We start from the raw sequence: 20,925 nt of genomic DNA on the forward strand, positions 1-20,925 counted from the left end.
ACTCACTGAACGAACTCCAGGGAGCCAAATCAGTTGTGTTGTTTTTTTTCTCTTTCTGGAGAACACATGCAGCAGGAACAGGCAGTTGTCACTGTTTCCGGGTGTCCTCTCTGTGAATAGAGAGAGGACTACCTTGCTATTTCCTTAGGAGTTAATTGTTAACATTCCTGTTACTGTCAATTTGAAGCAAGATTCAGCTCAGTGAAGGAGGAGACAGTTTCTGCCATGTAATGAACTATATTCATTGCGTTAAATGAGTGAGCATACTGATAGGTGCCAGAATGTCCATTGGATTCTGGTATTATTGTGTATTGTACATCTTCAGAAATACTACCTTTGTGTCTTCTTTCCACCTTATTTTGTTTAAAAATGCATTTGTCTCTATCTTTTTATTTAACTTACAGTTTTGAAACTACATCATCAGCTCTCAGTAACCTTTCTTAAGAACAGGGTCTTTTCTTTTTCCCTTTCTTTGTTTCCTTCTCTCAGTTGAGAAGTAGTGCTCCATTTACCAGGCTGCCCAGCGATAAACTGAAAGCAGTGATACCCCCTTTCTTACCACCCTCAAGTTTTGAGCTTTGGAATTCTGACCGAACGCGACTCAGCAAAGATGGCAAAGCTGAACAGATGAGAACTGCATGGCCGCAGAGAGCGATCAAGCATGACTTTAACAGCAGTGGGAACTCTGACATAGTAAGCAAACAAAATGTGTACGGAAATACTAATTTTGTTCTTCAGTGGAAATTTCAGAAGTTATGATAAATAAAATAGCAGTTGAAGTTTGATCTTTGTTTTGCTCAAATAAGAAAGATGAAAATTATTTTTCTTTTTTTTTTTTCCAGACATCTGTTAGCAAAGGTACTAGACCAGTCAAATTACCAACATTTGCAAGAAGACCTGCATCTCCTTCAAATTCCAACAACTTCAACCATTCTCCCCATTCTTCTGGTGGATCCAATAACATTGCAGGAATTAACAGGCATGGAGGAGAACTGCATAACAGATCAGGTACCATACTGCTTTTATTTAAAAAGAAAGTCAATTGTATCTGGTTCAGCTAAAAAAATAATGTTTGTGGTGATGGTAGAAGATATCAAACCTTTTCTAAGGGCTCCTATTGCTCTATAAGCAAAACTTCCATAAATTTTGTTGGAACAGGATTGGACTTTGGACATCTACATACGGGAACAAAAGCCTCACATCTGTTATAGAAGTCTCATAGGTTAGCCCCTGTCTCAGAAAAAAGATGTTGATTTTATTGAGTCCATCCATGATGAATCAGGTGGATGCTCGTTCATTGCAACATAAATTTCACAGAGCTGCCTCCTTTTCTTACCTATGTTGCTTGCTTATTGTTTAAAATAAAAATGAGTATTCAGTTAAAAACAAAGCTGCAAGCATTGTATCTGGCAGCTGAAAACACAGTATGGTGAGTAGCTCATGAAACCTATATCCAAAGAGTATGAAAGTCATCTCTGTGTGTGTATAGATGAGGCTGGCTTCCCTTCTTCTGCAGTTTTTGTTCGGTTTCCTGAAAGCTGCTGAAGAGGTCTGAAACTTACAATTCTCTCTCTTACTACATCCAGTCAGTTTTTATAAGAAGGTGAATGGTGGAGAGGGGTGAATTAAGAATTAATAAATATTTTAAAATGATGGTTTCCTTGACTCTGTTTTTATTTTATTTTTTTCTTAGGTGGCAGTGCAGATAATGTTTTGTCTCAGATTGCAGCCCAAAGAAGAAAAGCAGCAGGCTTACCTGAACAGAAACCCAGCCAACAGCATAGTCCAGTCCAGTCAACTCCTTCATCCACTCTGTCTGATTTGCATTGTGCTCAAATTGTTGGCAATGGACATGTTGTAAAGGTACAGAGAACTGTAAATGTTTGTACTTCCAAATTGGCTAATTTTAGTAGGTCATTTCTCAGTCATGGGTGGTTGATAAGTATAACTGCATGACATTGAACAGCCTAAAATGAATGAACACCTGTTACAGTAGTGGAAACTTTTCAGCTCCACAAACCTTCCTTTTAATTACAAATCTACAAAAGATCAGACCTAATAATAAAACATGCTTGTGCTTTATTATTAATTTCACTGTATTTTAAAAACAGTAAATGTAATACTTGATCTTATGGCAGATCTGCACTGTTATTTTGGTTTCTAATTATTTCTTGCTATGTCCTTGATTGAGTCCAGTGTTTTATGTTACTTATTCCTGGGCTTCACTCTGAAGTGGTACAGCTAGGTTCCCACCGAAGGCACAACCTCAGTGCAGAGCATGAGGTAATTTTTACCAAGATCTGCCCACCACAACAATATGCGTGTATCCAGTCTGCTCCACGAGGTGTTATTTTTAAACAGTATGAACATTAAGTTGTCATCACCAAAGTCAGGGTTTGCTCCTGAGTGCAGGCTGTATTATCTGCGCTGTCTTACCTATCAATTTTCTGGAATAGCTTTACCCTCATGACCTGCCCATTTTTGTGCGTGTACTTTCAAGTTAACAGCTGCTTTGTACAAAATTTTTAAGGATTAAGATTTTAAATCTTCAAAATCTGCAGAGGCACAAGTTAGAAAGCAGTATCGTAACAGAAGATGTGATGCACTATTGTGAAATGTATGGGTTTATTCACACAGAGAAACATTACATTTCAGAGAGCAAGAGAAAAAAAGCAGATCATTTGGGGTTTTATTTCTAATGTCTGGTACTCTGAAAATGTTCGAGTATATGACCAAGAGCAAAATTTCTCAACTTTTTGCTTGTGTAATCTCCCAACAGCTCGTTTTGCTTCGTTTTGTTATCTTTGCATCTTTTCATGAGATTCTTCTCAAAGTTTTGCCCGAGGAAAAAAACTGGCCAGTGTATAAAATTATTACATTTGCTGCCTCATTCTGTGATGTCTTATTTGGCAACAGTAAGAATTATCTATATTTAATCAGTAAATGTCAATGATAAATGAAGTTACAAAGTTGTTCAGTGATTTAATTGCAATTTCTGGAGGACAAAAATCAGAAAAACAAAAGTGTGAATCTGATGCTGATTCTGAAGGGACTACTTATTGCTTTTCAAAGATGAGATTGGGAGCTAAAATTTATAACTGTGCTGGACCCCCAAAAGCTATGGGCTCATACTGATTCTTTGGCACATGATAATCTTTCCTCCTTTTCTATCCCATGTAACTGCTCCCCGGGTTGTAAATGATCTGTCTCTTTCTTTCCTGTAGACAAAGCCACTTTATTATCCTCTTCCCTCATTAAAGTCTTCTCTACTGAACAGCTACCAAATGCTTTTTCTTACAGGGGTGGTCTTGCCAATGTATTTCTAATTAAACTCTCAGCAGTTCCTCTCAGCTTGTTTTTAACTTGGAAGTCATTTCAGAAGAGCTGCTTGTGTGTCCCAAAAATCTTATTTTTCTCCAGTTATATTAGTTGGCCTATTGAGAGTTAATACTTGTGCTTGTGAGCTTTGAGCTGCAGATCTTGGCGCCTGTTGTTGCAACAATGCTGCCAGTAAGAAGTTTAACTATTATTCCCACTCACAGTGGAAGACATTAAGGGATAAAGAAGTAGTGAGGTGCAATGCCCTGCAGATCATCTTCTGGGAAGGCATTTCATCATACTGTTGAAAAGGTTTTTAAATAAAAATTATGCCAGTATGTTGGAAAGGCAACAGCTGTTTCAGTGCTCTTTGCTTACATGTCTAGATGAGTTTCAGTCTATCCACCAATAACAATACACGTAATCAGTTTGGATCTCGCTATAGAGGTTCATGTATCACGTCTGAGGTGATATTTGGGACATCAGTGTCTGTTGGGAGTACACAACCACATATGAATCCACACTGGCTGCAAAAGCTTAAACGGTCTACTTTGCTGTTTTAATCAACAATATAAATGCTGAAAATTTAATGTCTGTATCCATTGTGGAATTGTTTGTGCCCTCCCATTAGGATCATGCTGTCTAAACTTAGAAATAGCTGATCTAAAAATGCTGTGATATTACACTGGTCATTTTGCAGAAGTTATCCATGAGGGGTGGGATTGTAGAAGCCTTAAAGGAAGGGAAGACCACGGCCAATAACAGAATACAGGGAAATTTGGGACAAAAAATCAAAATTAGTTCCCTATGCGTTTCAGAGACCTCTCAAATTCGTATCATGCGACATTACTTCTGGGCAATTCAATGCAGGGCTAAGGAGGTGGTACATTCTAGCATAAGATAGAGTAATGGAAGAATGTTACCGTTCAAATCAGTTTTATCTTTTTAATACGATCTCTTTCATTTACTAGAAAAGTTCCATTTATACCATAGCACAGAAGCAAAATTGTAGAGAGGCAGGAACCACCATCATTCTCCTTTCTTGCCTTCTTACCCAGCTCAATTTTTTCCTTATGTGTTTCTTGGAGCAGCCTGACTGACAAAAGGTATTTTAAGTTAAAATCTGAATTCAGGAATCCAGGAGAAAATCACCTGAGCCTTCTTTTTAGGTCATGTAATGCAAACATGGAAATGTGTGAAGTGGTACATATATTGAGGAGTTTAGGAGATGAGGTACATTAGCTTTGTAAAAGGCTGATGTACATACATATCTATTATTCTTTATTTTAATTTGCCTGTTTTCCTCTTTTCCATGCCTCCAAATGTATTATGTATTTGCAAAATATCTAAGAAATTTTAATAATTTGACTCATGTTAGGTAATAACAAGTTTAAGGGTTGACTGGAAACTTTCATTCCAGTGCAGCAAGGGGTTTAAATACACCTGAAACCTAGTTTATGCGTGCTACATATTTCTGGTTAATCCAGCATGAAGTGCTACTTTAAATTAGCATCTGATATATTTTTAAAAGCTTTGATTGATGCTTTATTTATTTAATTAAATTTCTGAATGAAGAAGACCTTTTTTTCAGAGTCAAATTAATTTTAGCTTTTATAAAAAGAATAATTGTACTCTTTGTATATAGTATTGCTTGATAAGAAATAATTTTTTTATTCCAAAATTACAACTTTAATAAATGTGTTTTTCTTGATGAATTTGGGGGGACAGACTCTCACCTGGGATAAATCAGTATTGCTCCAATTATTTCAATATGAATCAAGCAGAAACTTCTGGTTGTGACTATATACTCTGGAGAAATGATAAGCAACTTAAGTAATATTGAAGCATCATATATGGGTAAACACTTTTTCTTTTTTTTAACTGAAATGATTATATCATTAACTACAGCAAAAACTGGAGATGAATAAAAGACCTCCATCTGGGACTTCATCTACATCTAAAAGCACATCACCAACTCTCACACCTTCCCCATCACCCTCCCCGTCTCCTAAGGTTCACAACACAGAGTCCTCTCTCTCTTCTTCTCACAGACAGGCCAAGAGCAATGGTTCCAGCAGTGGTACTGTTACAGAAGATGGTGAGTAGGTCGCTGTAATTATGGGACATTCATTAATCAGGAGCACGAAGTGCTTAAAGCTATAACTGTGCTGGATTAGTGTGTATCTGCATAAGTGAGAACTTTTTTCTTTCTAGAAAGAATATTTTGGTGTTTCTTACTGCGAAATTGATATTCCTGCAGTAACTGGCTATTTCTCTTCCCAAAGCTATCATCCCTTACATTTAGAGGGAGATTGGTACCATCTCAAAGCCAGCATAGATCACCCTTACGTGGCCTCCTTCCTTCCCCTCTTTCTGGCTTAAATCCTGTTTTTCACCCTTTGCTGAGGGTAGAAAAATGCACTTTCTCCACATTCAAAATGATTATTTTTTTAACAAATGCAGTGAAGCATATCGCTACAGAAATACAGTTTTGATTCCTAGCAAGTCATAGCTGCATGCGATTGATTTTTAAGAGCTGTATTGCATTTATTTTTTTAAAATGGCAGCGGTAGCCTTATTTTGACCTTATTTTTAACTTTCAGTCATAAGAAAGGATAATAATGTTACTACTTTTCCAATAAGATTACTGTCTTTTAAGTTGAACTTTTAGGTCTAAATTACAACACTTTATTTTAAAAAGTCATGTTGCATTGGAAACAGGATATCAATTACTTTGTTTTCTTTTGTAAACATCTCAAAAAAGTGAAAAAAATAACACATCTGACAATCTTTTAAATAAGAGATGGAGATACCTTTTATCTGGTTTCTGCAGGAGACACTTTGTACTTTTTGGGGGGGTTTTTTTGAAAGTGTCCATATTGATTTGGTTTTGTTTTCATTTATGCTGAGTTTGTCCGTTGTCACTGTATTTCCATTTGACACTAAAGAGAGTTGACATTTGACCCGCTTTCCATCCTTTTATCATGGCTTAGCTGTAACATGTTGTACTGATTGCTGGAGAAAATTCTTTCACGTTTTAGTTAGTGCCATTTTATAATGATGGCCTGATAACATAAGAGTTGTCAGTTTAGAAATATATAAAAGGAAGAGAACTTGCTGTCGGATAACAAGGGGAATTCCCCAAGTTATCAGCTCTTACAATCTCACCTGGAGAAGCCGAGCTTTATGGCTGCACCACTAGTGCCATGATACAGTGAGTTTCCTGTGTAGCAGAGGAATAGGTTGTCAGAAGCCTAAGTAGTTCTGGGTTCGTTGTGCTTGTAAGCTGTCTCGTAGTTATATGGTCCTTTAATTCAAGGGCTTCTCTTACTATGAGTTGATTCAGCAACAACAGTACAAATGCTCAGTAATTGGAAGAATAAGTACAGAAGCCCTGCAATGTTAACTTTTCTTTCAAGTAAATTGAAATTAATTCGAAAATTGATTTGCATTGAATATTACTGTGAAGGAACAGTAGGCAGCAGGGTTCAGAGGTGTGCCTGGTTTCTTTTTAGGCAACCACTTGGTGGACCATCAACAGCTTGTCCCTATTCTGAGAACCAGTGATGTAGAGAATCATGAGAGACGAAACCATGTGAGAGTAAAAGGAGGCTCTGAAAACTTGGAGAAAGGTAATCTTACTCTACTACTACAGAGTAGTACAAAAGAGGTGCTAAATAGGAGTGATGTGGCAGAAGTAGTAAGAGCTCTGAGAACCTTTGATTTTTCTAGGTATGTAGGTAGGGAGACAAGACATGACTAGAGCAAAAGAAAGCCTAAGTGAAAAAGGAAAGGAGGAACAATGTGTTATGCAAGAGTTGTAAAACTGAGAGGTTTCAGGTTTTGTTCAAAATTAGTGTTTAATACTGGAAAAAAAAGGGAAAGAGGAAAAGAAAACATGAAAGGCCTACAGCTGAAAGCATTGTCTCTGTGAAAAGTGTTAGATGTTATGGTTGTTTATGACAGCAAGGCTCTGGGCTCAGATCCCCTGAAAGTTTCTTCCCATATCACAACCTATAATTTAAGCACATCAGTGCAATGAAAAATTAGAAGGCTAACTAACAACCCGAAAGAAAAAAAGGTTAATAATATATATAAGGGCTTGTAATAAAGCTTTTATTTTCTTTCTGTAAGATGATATTTTACATCAGACTGCATGGAGAAGTTCTCATGCTTTGTTTTTAAAGCTGGTTACCTTTTCCCATGGATTAATCTCAGTTAGGGTACTAAAGGTTTTAGCCTCAAACCATGCCAACCTTTACAGATCATGTTAAGCATACCAAATTAATTGGCCTTGAGGTAAAATACCAAAACCCTAACAGAAAATAAGACTCAACTAGAATTTTTCACTCCGGTTTTCTGTGAGCTCTTCCATGTAAAGAAGGAGGCTTCCTGAATGGTGCACAGAAAAGTGTGTCCATCTCAAAATATCCGATGTCTTTTGAGAAGCTTAGAGAGCGAGTTTCTCTCTCACGTTTCTACTGATGATGAAAGAAAAAGACAAATAAGTGAACATAAAATAAAAGTATATTTGGGAATGGATTCGTCATGTCTTTACAAGGAAAGTGATTTTATATGGGGAGTATTAAATATAGTTTGGTTGTGTAATGTAATCATTTGTGTTCTTCAGTTTGACTTTGACTCCTTAGTTTAACTGGCCGCTTTGGTACTTCCAGGGGAAAAAAAAAAGTCACTTGTGACAGTAAAGCAATAAGAATGAACAGAATCCTTAGTTGAGAGAGATAGTATTTAATCAAGAGAGATGATGGCGGGTTATTCTAAAACTGCACTTACGCTTTTAAACTGGCTAGTCACATTTTAAATGTGTGGGAAGAGTCACTATCAGGTCCTCCAACTTTTAATTTCCTGAGACTTTGGGAGGAAACCTAATACCAAGTGCTGTTAGCCTTGGAAGGTAAGCATATGAAAATCAAATTCTGCCTCAGTTTCATCTTAGCTGGACTTAATGTGTTCAGGGTGCCTGGATGTGAGACAATTAAGGTGAAGAGGTTCAGATTGTGGTGAGTTGACCTTGGCTGGATGCCAGGTGCCCACCAAGCCACTGTATCACTCCCCATCCTTAGCTGGACAGGGGAGAGAAAATATAATGAAAGGTTTGTGTGTTGTGATACAGACAGGGAGATCACCAAGCAGTTACTGCCATGGGCAAAACAGATTCGACTCAGGGAAATTAATTTAGTTTATTTACAATCAAATCAAAGTTGGGTAATGAGAAATAAAACCCAAATCTTAAAACACCTTCCACTCACCCCTCCCTTCTTCCTGGGCTCAACTTCACGCCCATTTTCTCTACCCCCTCCCCCCAAGCAGAGCTAGGGGATGGGGAATGGGGGTTGTGGTCAGTTCATCACATGTTGTCTCTGCTGCTCCTTCCCTCTGAGGGGGAGGACTCCTCAAACTCTTCCCCTGCTCCAGCGTGGTGTCCCTCCCACGGGAGACAGTCCTCCACAAACTTTTACAACACGAGTCCTTCCCTCAGGCTGCAGTTCTTCACGAACTGCTCTAGTGTGGTTACTTTCCACAGGGTGCAGTCCTTCAGGAGCAGACTTCTCCAGTGTGGGTCCCCCTCAGGGGCACAAGTCCTGCCAGCAAACCTGCTTCAGCGTGGGCTCTTCTCTGCACAAGTCCGCAGGTCCTGCCAGGAGTCTGCTCCAGCATGGGCTTCCCATGGGCTCACAGCCCTCTTTGGGCACATCCACCTACTCCAGTGTGGGGTCCTCCATGGGCTGCAGGTGGATATCTTCTCCACCATTAACCTGCATGGGCTGCAGGGGGACAGCCTGCCTCACCATGGTCTTCACCAGGGGCTGCAGGGGAATCTCTGCTATGGTGCCTGGAACACCTCCTCCTCCTCCTCCTCCTCCTTCACTGACCTTGGTGTCTGCAGAGTTGTTTCTCACATATTCTCCCTGTTTTCTCCAGCTGCTATTGTGCAGCAGGTTCCCCCCCATCTTATATATGTTATCACAGAGGTGTTACCACCATTACTGATGGGCTTAGCCTTGGCCAGTGGAAGGTCTGTCTTGGAGCCGGCTGACATTGGCTCTGTCAGACATAGGGTTTTTTAAGATCCTTTTAATGGAGAAGAAAGAGCAATACAACAGAAAGATTTTTATCCTAGCAAGGTAAGACTAGGTAGAATTACAGTATACAGAAGTAGGTAGGAACACAATAACCCAGTATTTTAATTTCTGATGTAGAATAAATGTGATTGTTTGTTTCTTTTTATCATGTATCACTGTGTGGAATGTATGTTTTAATATACATTTTCAGCAGTTAACAATGCAGAGATACGTAAAATCTTTCCTGATCCATGTGGGTTTTTTAATTTTCTTTTTCTTTTCTGTTATTACAGATGAGCTGACTGGCATCCTTAAAAAATTGTCACTTGAGAAGTATCAGCCTATTTTTGAGGAACAAGAGGTACATCTTTTTTAAGATTTATTTTTTACTGTTTTAGAAAAAGTAGGGTGTGACACACATTGCATCAGCATTGCAATCCAGAATCTCACATTTAAAATTTTACAGCCATTTCTGGTTGCAGAGAGGACCTTGAAACTTGGACCAAGTGGTACTCTTGGCATTCTATAGGATACTGCAAATATCAGTACTTTTTACACTGAACCTACAGTTTTGATACAGATAGGTGCTTCAGATTTTTTTTTCTCTGTTTTTAAATTCTGCTTTTTCTATATATGTTTGTACCAAATGTGGCTAAACAGTTAGTAGGATATACTGTATCATCCCTGGAATCACAGCTGGAACCTCATTTGCCGATTGGAGAACAGCAGGGTGTGAGTCACCGAGATGACTGCTTTCTCTTCTTCATCCACTATGAATAAGCAACAGGAGAAATAGATTGGGGAACCTAAGCATCATTGTAGACGAGGCCGGTGACAGTGACTTGCCTGAAGGATGCAATGAAAGGAAACATTGCTGAAAATATGTAAAATTAATTCATTACAATGTTTAAGACAGTATCAGATGTGAGCAATAATTGTGTGTTTGTTTGGCCAAAGGCAAAGGGTAGTGAATGGACATACAATAAATTGACATTGCACCACAAACACAGATTATTTAGCTGCATCACAATACACTGGGCTTATTATCATTCCTATACACGATAGGCAAGGGAGCATTTTGTAGAAATTAATATTCTCTCTGTGTGAAGGTTATATCAATATAAAAAGTTTTAGGTGTTTGTTTGAATCACAGCCTTATGGATGTGTTGATATAATAAAAACCCTGATATATGAGCAAACCTTAGGTTTTCCTCAGGAGACACTGGAAAAGTACACACAATATTCTGAAATTAAAAAAAAATACTTGGAGGAAGGGAGGAGGAAGAAAAGAGAGAAATCTTGGGCTTATTTAACTAGCTGCTACTGTAAGTACAGGAATTTTTCTGGAGCGTATATATTTTGTATTGATGGAGCTCATCTGAAAAGAAAAAACATCCATTAATATTTTAAAAATACTATCAGAATTAGTTGATTAATAATCAGGTTTGGGTATTGGTGCACGAGAAGCTCAACATGAGTTGGCAATGTGCACTTGCAGCCCAGAAGGCCAGATATATCCTGGGCTGCATGAGAAGTGTGGCCAGCAGGTTGAGGGAAGTGATTCTGCCCCTTTACTCTGCTCTCATGAGACCCCACCTGGACTATTGCATCCAGCTCTGGAGCCCCCAACATAAGAAGGACATGGACCTGTTGGAGTGAGTCCAGAGGAGGGCCATGAAGATGATCCGAGGGCTGGAGCACCTCTCCTGTGAGGAGAGGCTGAGAGAGTTGGGGCTGTTCAGCCTGGAGAAGAGAAGGCTCTGGAGAGACCTTATAGCAGTCTTCCAGTACCTAAAGGGGGCCTACAGGAGAGCTGAGGAAGGACTTTTTACTAGGGCATGTAGTGATAGGATGAGGGGGAATGGCTTTAAACTGGAAGAGGGCAGGTTTAGATTAAACGTTAGGAAGAAATTTTTCACTATGAGGGTGGTGAGACACTGGCACAGGTTGCCCAGGGAAGTTGTGGATGCGCCATCCCTGGAGGTGTTCAAGGCCAGGCTGGATGGGGCTTTGAGCAACCTGGTCTAGTGGGAGGTGTCCCTGCCCATGGCAGGGGGTTGGAACTAGATGATCATCAAGGGCTCTTGCAACCTAAACCATTCTATGATTCTATGAATAAACAGCAGATTTAAAACCTAACAATGGTAGAGTGGGTACCATTTGGTGCTGATAATTCATTAAAAATTTTTGTGTGCACAATATTTACAGTAAGTCTATACAACTAAAAAAAAACCCAACAAACTTTTAACCTGTAATAGTGAATCTTTGCCTAGGTAAATTTGTCTTACGTTTTTTCTTTTTTTTTCTTTTCATATGCAGGTGGATATGGAAGCCTTCCTTACACTTACTGATGGTGATCTGAAAGAGCTGGGTATTAAAACTGATGGATCAAGGCAGCAAATTTTGGCCGCTATTTCTGAGCTGAATGCAGGAAAGGTACATTTTGAAGTGCTGTATTTAGTAAATTAATTCAAGGTTTGGTTATGTTGTTAATTCAACATACATTTCAAAATTCAATTGCAGATGTTAGTTAGAAAAGCCAAATTAATGTTTTCCAAACAAAAATATTTCATGTATTTGATTAGTGAAAAATATCTTCTTTTGTGGTACTCCCTGTTCTCTTTCAGTAGCTTTTTCCTAGTTCAGTTACCGTACAGTTCTTTTACAGAGTATTGGAAATTTTATGAGAAGCTGCTGGTAACATGAATGTTGGCAATATTGCAGTTACTGAATATTGATTTCAGTGATGCTAAAAAGAATTCTCTGGCCACTATAGTCCAGTTATATAACTTAAAAGGAAGGGCCTCCTTTGTTTTGCCTAACAGTTTTTGATTTCTCTGTGATTAAGTAAATAGTACTTCTCTCATTGCTTTTATTTTTATTGCCTTTTAACTTTACATTGACATAAACAAATTTGCTAAGAATGGCATGTGGTAAGCAATGTTCTTGCCAGAGGGGTTATAGACTGGAGCATCTCTTTAACTAGGCCTGCTCACACTTCCTAGTTGCTTTTTCAGTCTTGAGGTCCATTCTCTCTCTGATACTGGAAGCGGAGATAAACAAAACGTAATTTCCCCAAGTTAAGATCAACAGCAGCAAGTGATGAGGCTAAAAATTAGGGGAGGTGGGTGATGCTCCATGCTATAAAGCTATGAAGAAAATAATGAAAATGTTTCTATTGCTGTGTGGTAGTTTCAGGAAAAGATTACCTCCCAAATATGTAGAAAACCTTGAAGTAAATTTTTGCTATTGTTCCTAATAGTACACTGACTCTCTGGGCATAGACACACATTCACCCTTTTTTTTTTTTTTTTATGAACTCTTATTAAATTTGTCTTTTAAACAGAAATTTAAGAATACCTTATTTTAATTTATTGTGCTTTTACAGGGACGAGAGAGACAGATATTACAAGAAACTATACACAACTTCCACTCTTCCTTTGAGAGTAGTGTTAGTAACACACGACCTCCAGGTCATTCCCAGTGTAAGTAGCACCTGAAATTAATTGAAAATTGTATGGATACTTTTAATTATTACTGGCTAGAAGACAGAATGTGACAAACAGGCCAGTTAACTGCTTTCTGGGTTAATGATTGATGTATGTCTGTGTCTTTTGCTGAGACTGTAGAGAAGATTTCAAGGCAAAAAGGTAGAGATACCTGTAAGATTTTTATATGCACTTGAGTACTATCTGAAGTAAGATTTTTGTTATGCATTACTAAATATAGAAAATGGATGTAAGTATATCAAACTATAGTATACAGTATACTTTCTATAGTGTGTGTATATATAGGAGCAGTGGGAGGTGCGTTTCTGTATGATACCTAATTTACTTTTGCATACTTTTTATGGGAGACAGTTTTCTTTTGTGTGATCAATTAGATTAAATATATTCAAGGTTTACAATTTAGTATACTGCCTTTGATAGCTATGTTAATTATGTTAACATAGTATAACTGCTATTTGGGATTTGATAACATGTATGTGTGCATTTAGTTATTTTGTATAGGTAATATTTTTATATGATTGTCTATAGTTGGTTTCTTTGGAGTGTTAACTGCTAGCCATTGATGCCTTTTAAAATGTGCTATATGCAGTCAAAATGTACAGAAAGGTGTTGCTGACCCGTAACAAATGAATGCATTTACTCTAGTCACCCCTAGATAAAAAAGCTGCAAACCTCTGTCCTGCCAGCCACCTGGGCCATAGGCAAATATGCATCTGTTACTCAAGTTTAAGGAATGGGGCAAAACTTATTCATATGTGTATTTCTGGATCCGTGTTTTAGGAGGAGCATGAAAGCCATTGAATGGCCTCAAGAAATTCACCATGTTAAAGGGCCTCTTACTCTCCTTCAGTTGCTTATTTTGCTGCTTGCATCCACTCACAAAATAATTTGTTTAGTGGTTATGTTAAATAATATTTCAGGTATTGTATGCTTTAGGAGGCCTTAATAATGAGCAAGTCCCAGTTGTTCCAGTCTCAGTCAGCTGCATATCACTAGATACGTGAAAGCACGTGCTAACTGTTGTCCTGCTGTTGTCTTGGGGAAAACTGGGCATTGCTGGGGTAGCTAGTCAATGTGGACTTCTTTCTATATTCCGTACAGTCTGCTTGGCTGAAAGCCACTGTCAGGTGTCACGGTATGCATTGTGCAGCTTACTTCCCATTCTCAGAGTAGTCAGCATGTGTGGGAACTTCTGGATGTCTCTTGATAACATCCCAGGCTTCAAGAGCCTCTTCTGTAGGTACTACTAGGTGAGCAGAAGCTGCTATTTGGGATTTGATAACATGGTGCAATGAACTGGAAGTATTCAAGAACTGAAGAAGCGTACAGATGTAACATGTCTCCAAGCAACTTGCTAACCACTGAACTTAAGTGTCTTAAAGACAGCAAAAGATGGTAATGGTGACAGAGAGTTGAGGGGAACATCCTTTTGTAAGGACGGAGGCAACAGTTGCTCCTGCTGACAAGATGCTACAAGAAAACTTTTGGACTTTGGAGTTTTTATGTGCAAGTGCTCCATGAAATAGATCTGAGTGTGAAACAGCAACAGAAGCACTAGCAGAGAAGGAAGAAAACGTAGATAAAAGAAGTTTCCACCCCAGGTAAGCTGCTTTTTATTGTAAAAAGTAGCAGTGGGACCTTTATGCACTCTCTGGAACTTGAAGTAATTTCCAAGAATGTGTAATGTTTTAGAGCATAAGAGCAGCTGTACCGAGTCAGATCCAAGGTCCATACAGTTGTGTTCAGCTTTTTCATCCAGTCTCATTTGACATTGATGTGAAGCGTTGCTTGCTTTGATTTGCTGTGAACTCGCCGTCTCCTGACTTCTTTTGCTTCATCCTACTGGATCAGAAGATACAGTGGACAATTGTACCCTCTTCGCTGGCTCCATGCCACTGGTGATTCTGCAGATACCTGTGATACTCTTCCTCAGTCATGTTTTTTCCAGACGGAAGACTTACAGGCTGCTTAATCATACCCTATACCATAGTTTTTCTGATGCTCTTTTCCTTTTCCTCTATATCCTTTCAGATGTGGAGGTGCCAGCCTAGCACAGAATATTCAAGATGTAGGCGTACCGTGGATTTACACATGATGCAGTGATGTTTGTTTTTCAGTTGTGTTCTCTATTTTTGGTTCTCTTGCCCTTTCCTAGTTATTTCTAGTACTCTGCTTTTCTGGCTATAACTGAAGACTGAATCGGTGCTAATTAGAACTCTCTCTTATAACCCAGCTCATGTACTGAGCTTGAGGCTCAGACCCTATCATTTTATATAACCACTGAAACATTTTTTCCATATGCCTTACTTCGTATAACTTCATATTTATCTCAGTCAAATTTTGTCTGCTGTCTTATTGTCTGGGCACTGATGTCTCATGAAGTCCTTTTGCCAGTCTTCTGTTTGCCTTTCTTTATATTTACATGAGTAACTTATGAAAGTTTGTCACTTCGCTCTACATGCCCTTTTGAAATTGTATATTGAATATCCTGAGTCCTTGTGCAGATCCCCATGGAAATGCTAGTGGTCTCTCCCACCTTGTGTCCTCTGCCTTCCTAGCTGATAATTTATTCACACAAGAAATTTTCTTTTTACCCTGTGGCTTCCTGATTGTCTTGAGAGCCAGCCTTGGACCTTGTGAAATGCCTTTTAAAAATCCAGGCATCAAGTGGATCTCTTTTTATCTACGGGACTGTTGGCACCTTCAAGGAATTCTAGTAGGTTGGTGAGGCAAGACTCTTCAAATTCTTTTTTGATAGCTTTCCACAAAATTTCAGATTCTTTGTTATAGTGCATGCTAATCTGCCTGGCACTACTGGTCATCTCACTGGTCTGTGTTTCCCTGGATCTCCTCTTGAACCATTAAAAAAAAATAGGATCATTTTTATCACTTCTCGGTTATGTGGCAGTTTAAACAAGAACCTGTGCTCTGTACTCAGCAGTAAGCTGCTCAGTCCAGAACATCTGGCTTAGCAATTTGTTATTATGTGCTTTGTGTGTTTGTTTCATAACTTTTTTACTAATACTTCAGGTTAAGATACCTTGGGCTCCCACATAAAGGGGCTTCTGAAATGGGAACTTTCCCAAGCTTTTCCATGGTGAATACGTTCGTTTTTTCTGATGTCAACTTACTTCTCTAGCTCATTACACTCTAACCATTGATTGGCATCATGGCATCTGTAACTGGCTACTTCCTGGAATGTGTTTGAAAAGTAGGATGTGAAATTTTTATGTTTTTTGCATGGTCCACAGCCACTGTTTTTTCTACAGCTCTTCCTAGAAGCCTATCTGGACACCATTAGCAAGAAAGCCAGTTCATGGTTTGCCCTTTCAGAAAGCTAGATGTAGCTCACGGGGTAATAAAAGCATCCTGCTCTTCTAGCTGTGTCAGTGTCATTGTTTACACACCTATCTCTGCAATTTCCTCAGTATTTTGAATAATTTTAAAAGCTCAATACCTAAAATGGAGTGGCTGCCAGTGTAGCTCTGCTTTTATGAAGTTTGCAGCTTGTAGGGGTATAAATAAGACAGTGAAATACAATTCAAATATATCCATGAGACTCAGAAATGAAAAAGCAGGAGAAAAGAAACTAAATACTCACTTTCTGGAAATGTAGATTGTAGTTGTGGGAGGTGTGTAGGCTGACTACCATCACCAAGCCTGGTCTACAGCTTCCAGACCCTTCCCCATCCGTAGCTCTGATGCCCACTTACTTCCAGTTCCCCTCAAAATGCCCCAGTGCACTCTGCCTAGGCTCAGCCCCTCTCCTGCTGCCACTGGGTCAGGAGCTGTTGCTGCTCATCAAACCTGGTATGAGATGGTGGGCAAGAGAAATAGAAAAGCATCTAGGTGAGTATTTCTAGAATGGAAAAGAGAATTGCAGTGATTATCTACATTTCCACATCTAAGGAATGTGGGCGAAGGAAAACAGCAATAGGCAGAAAAAGTAAATGCAAGACCATCAGAAGTAGCGGATTGATGGTATAACTAATTTTACACAAAGGCTTGTTTAGAGAAGTTACTACAGTTTCTTCTCCATGTATTTTTGGCAGTTCAAAATCAATTGCTGCTTTGTATCCTCAGCTAGCTTCTGGTTGAGCACCTCCCGCTGAGGTCATTGCTCCTGAACTTGCTGTGATACTTGCTACAAGAACTCGTAGAAAAGTTGTTGAGCATTTGTTGAGTTTTGGCAGATAAGCTATTTCAATTATAATAAATCTCACAGCTGGAAGAGATTCCTTTTTATATCAGTTGCATCCCTGAGGCTGATAGTGAGCTGATTCTGCTTTGTGGAAAACAACAGGCTTTGACATACGTTTGTTTTCTGTCAGAAGGATACTGAGACCACGTCCTCACCAGCCCACACCAGTGATACCAGGTTAGGCTGTGGGAGCTCCATACTCCAGTCCTTGCCTGAACTGCATTAAGGCAGGTGACTGCCCTAACTGCAGTATAGTGGATTAGTGGTTCAGTGGTTACTGGACCCGTAAGCCATTAGTTCTTGCCTGTACACTGAATAGGTGAACAGTACTTGCGTGGAGAGTGTTGCCTCCATCTCATTTTTAAATGGAAGTGAATTTGTGACCTTCAGAAAATTCTGCCGAAATTCATTCATTCTGAGAGTGAATGTTACAGGTTTTTTCGATGCTTTGGTAGTTTTCAAGGGGAAAAAATACGGCTTGAAAAATTGCTGATGCGTGCTAATCACCCTGTCCCTGACAAGAGAAACTACTAGGAAGGTACTGCTTCTTTATAACCTAGTGAACTGTGTCAAACAAACTCAGAATTAGCTTGCTGCTTTACTATGTAAATTTAGAGCAGATGACCAGCCCATGGAGGCACGAGGCAAGATGACTGCTCTGAGGAACAAAACGCTCCTCCTTGGTCTGGACTCTGACTTCAATGAAACAGCAAGTGGCAGCATGAAGTCCAGATTTTCAAGGAAACTGGACTTAAACAATTAGATCACCCCAGGAAATGTTCATGTCTGTAGTTTGAGGTAAACTTCTTGCTTACATGATTCTGGTAAGAAAGAAAATCAGACTTTTTGAATGCCCAGTTGCCAGGACTAATTGTTTTGGGTTTTTTCTGTTGTGGGTTTTTTTTTTTTGGGGGGGGGGGTGGGGGGGGGTGTGTGTGTGTGTAGTGTAAAGATTCATGCAGTCATCAAGTGGATAAGAGGTTGAAATGGTCTCTGGGTTTATTGAAAGAAATTACACCAAGGGAGAGAGAGTTGTATCTCAACATAACTTGCCAAATCGGAAACGAAAAGCTGAAAAAAGTTCATGTGAATTCTGTGAAATTATACAGGGGTTGGGGGGGGAGCAAACCAACTGAAATTATTTCTTCCAGAAGAGTAGAAATAAAATCCCATGTGCTAGTTGCAATATGTATGTAAGTGTTTTGATCCGTAATAAAAAGTGGAAACAGTTCATGGAGTTCCCTTGTCCAGGTCTGGGGCTGGTAACAGAATTTGTCATTTCTACAAAAATGATGTGAAAAAAGCAAGAGAGCATCCAAGGTTTATACTCTGAAGGAGACAGTCTTCTTTTTCTCCTAGGGCATTTCTTAACCTCATTACGGAAAAAAAAACCAAACAATGATTTGTTGGAGTAAAGCTAACAGCCAGTTAGCTTAGATTACCTTCTAATTTCAAGTTTATTGAAATGCTCAAAAGAAAAAGATGAGCCATGTCACTTGGTATAGACATCCAGCCGCTCCACCTAAACAGCACTTCTCTTGTAACAGGTGGGAAGAAAAGAGAACACCCCAACATCTAGCAGGGCCATTGAACAAAGGGAGGACTTAGATACCAAAAGAATAAACTGAATATTCTCCAGATACAAGTTCAATGAAGAGTAACTATGCCTATGATGAAAAAAAGAATATGATGCCATTCAATCTATAATTCTTTGCGGTAATTCTGGTCTTCCAGTTTCTCTTTACATATAATAGTATGTTGCATATTGATACATACTTACACATATGTATCTGCAGATAGATACATAGGTATTTTAAAAGATGTGACAGAATAAAGTGGAAAAGAGTGTGGAGTCGTTTGTATATTTACTTTCCACTGTTGGATTCAGAGTCAAAAATATCAAATGAAAATTATCCAAAGGAGGGAGTTAGAAAGATCGCTGAGTGATAAGTAAAAACAGGAGCAAAACCAATATAGACTTGAAAAGAAAAATCATACAGGATTCGGGTAGTTCCTTGCTGGAAAGGTACACATTGAAAAAAGAGAGTTACTGGAAAGGTTTGTGGCAGTAGATGGCCTTTTCACACGTGACTTTGACTTTTGATACCTTCTCTGTACAGGAGAGAGCTTAAGATGTATAAAATTAATTGCAGGTTCAAATTGTTGGAGTCTGGTATAATAATGATATTGGGAAATGTGAGCCTGTTTCCACTAGTTGTAGATTTACTCTGGCTTCTTTAAAGCTGTGAGTGTTGCTGGTTGTAATTTTTCTTTTCTTTTCTTTTTTTTTCTCTTTTACAGCACCTGGCTGCTCTATAAAACCACAAGAAACTGTTTCTCCTAAAAGGTAGCTATGGGGAAAAAAAAGAATATTTTTCTTATGGTGAAGTGTCGCATCTGGCTGAGTAAATCCAAGCGTACAAATGAAAATTTGAAAAGTTAGTCCAAACTACACCTGTATAGGAGTTTCTGCGGTAGTGTACTTAAAATTCAAATCCCACAAAGAATCAAAAAAAACAATAAAGAGATTGCTTTTACAATTCAGCCTAAGTGTTGAATTGTTCAAAGTGTCAGTGGTCTGGACTTAAGAAGAACAAAGCTGGAAGAATGAAGAACATATAAGAAGATTAATGTTTTCATTCTAGTCTTGCCCATAGATGAAGAACCCATAGGAGGCCTGCATGGGCAAAGTCAAGAACACCAAAAGCACGGAAAAAGGCATGAAAACCACCGCAAATAATAAGAGCCTCTACATGGAGAAATATATAAACTGAATAATAAACTAAATAAATAAACTCTGTTGACTGCATACAGATAAAGGCGTCCAAATTGAAAATGTAACGGCTTCATGAGAAGGAATATAAAGAAAAAGTAATGCTGCATTCTTCATTAACCAAAATACACTTTATCTATTCAATCGTAAGAGGTTAGAACAGCAGTAAAAATAATCATTTGTAAAAATAGCACTTTATTTAAGGAAATGCATAATCTGTCACCAGTGTTTAAACAGAAATAGTGTTAAAATATTTTATATTGCTGATCGGTTGTTTTGAGAATAAAGCCATTTAACTGATATTGGCTGGGTTTTTTTGAACAGTAGCAGATCCTTAAAATACATTTTTATAACTTTATTTTTGTAATAATTTTGAAAGGAGTATTCTAGTAATTATGAGTGGAAATAATTTTCTGTTTAGTAAATACAATTTTTTGTTGAGCAATTAAAATGCAAGTCATCAGAAGCCTCTGATGCTCTATTTATTTTTCTGAAGACTCACAAATATGTAACTTTACCACTGGCTGAATTCAGTGTGAGTCCAGGAGCACTAGTGCAGGTAAAGTCAAGAAGATCTTGGAGCTCCAATGCAGAGGACTGATCTCAGTTACTTGTGTACAAACCTAAAGATTTTACATTTCTCCACTCTCCTTACTGTACTGGTTTTAGTGGTGTTCAGCGAAAAAAGGGATGGAATTGAGTGTAGTGATAGACAGAGATAACAGCACTGGAGGAATGATGCCCCTGCTGTCCCTCAGGTGCCTGAGGGTGTCTCAGCTGGTTCTGTGGTGGCTTCATTGCTTTGGCCATCTGAGGTAGGGCTCCAAGTTGCTGACAGCAAACAGCAGAGCAGCTGACCTGTGCCAGGTTATGCAGCTGTGCCATATCAGAGCTGATCTTGAACACAGGTAGCTAAATCCCTAGGAGGAAGAGGAGGAGAGGTTACAAGGGGAGTATTGCAGAAAAAAAGATGGTTATGAGCTGATTAGGGCAATCAGAGCCTGTTAGTACCCTGAGGTCCTTGGCGGTCATGCATTACCA

General features: G+C 38.8%; 1 protein-coding gene across 1 annotated transcript in view; it reads left to right on the top strand.

Annotated features, from left to right (window-relative positions):
• Positions 1–19,511, top strand: part of ANKS6 (ankyrin repeat and sterile alpha motif domain containing 6) — a 54,268-nt gene extending 34,757 nt beyond the window's left edge. Inside the window, exons 9-17 of the mRNA XM_009885921.1 lie at positions 490–693; positions 843–1,008; positions 1,694–1,875; positions 5,227–5,416; positions 6,834–6,950; positions 9,695–9,762; positions 11,721–11,837; positions 12,790–12,886; positions 19,413–19,511. Of these exons, the coding sequence (XP_009884223.1) occupies positions 490–693; positions 843–1,008; positions 1,694–1,875; positions 5,227–5,416; positions 6,834–6,950; positions 9,695–9,762; positions 11,721–11,837; positions 12,790–12,886; positions 19,413–19,462 (1,191 nt within the window). The 3' untranslated portion in view covers positions 19,463–19,511. The remainder of the gene's footprint in view (positions 1–489; positions 694–842; positions 1,009–1,693; positions 1,876–5,226; positions 5,417–6,833; positions 6,951–9,694; positions 9,763–11,720; positions 11,838–12,789; positions 12,887–19,412) is intronic.
• Positions 19,512–20,925: the final 1,414 nt, after the last annotated feature.

The sequence above is a fragment of the Charadrius vociferus genome, unplaced genomic scaffold (genome assembly GCF_000708025.1).
Source record: "Charadrius vociferus isolate BGI_N301 unplaced genomic scaffold, ASM70802v2 scaffold195, whole genome shotgun sequence".
Classification (NCBI taxonomy): domain Eukaryota; kingdom Metazoa; phylum Chordata; class Aves; order Charadriiformes; family Charadriidae; genus Charadrius; species Charadrius vociferus.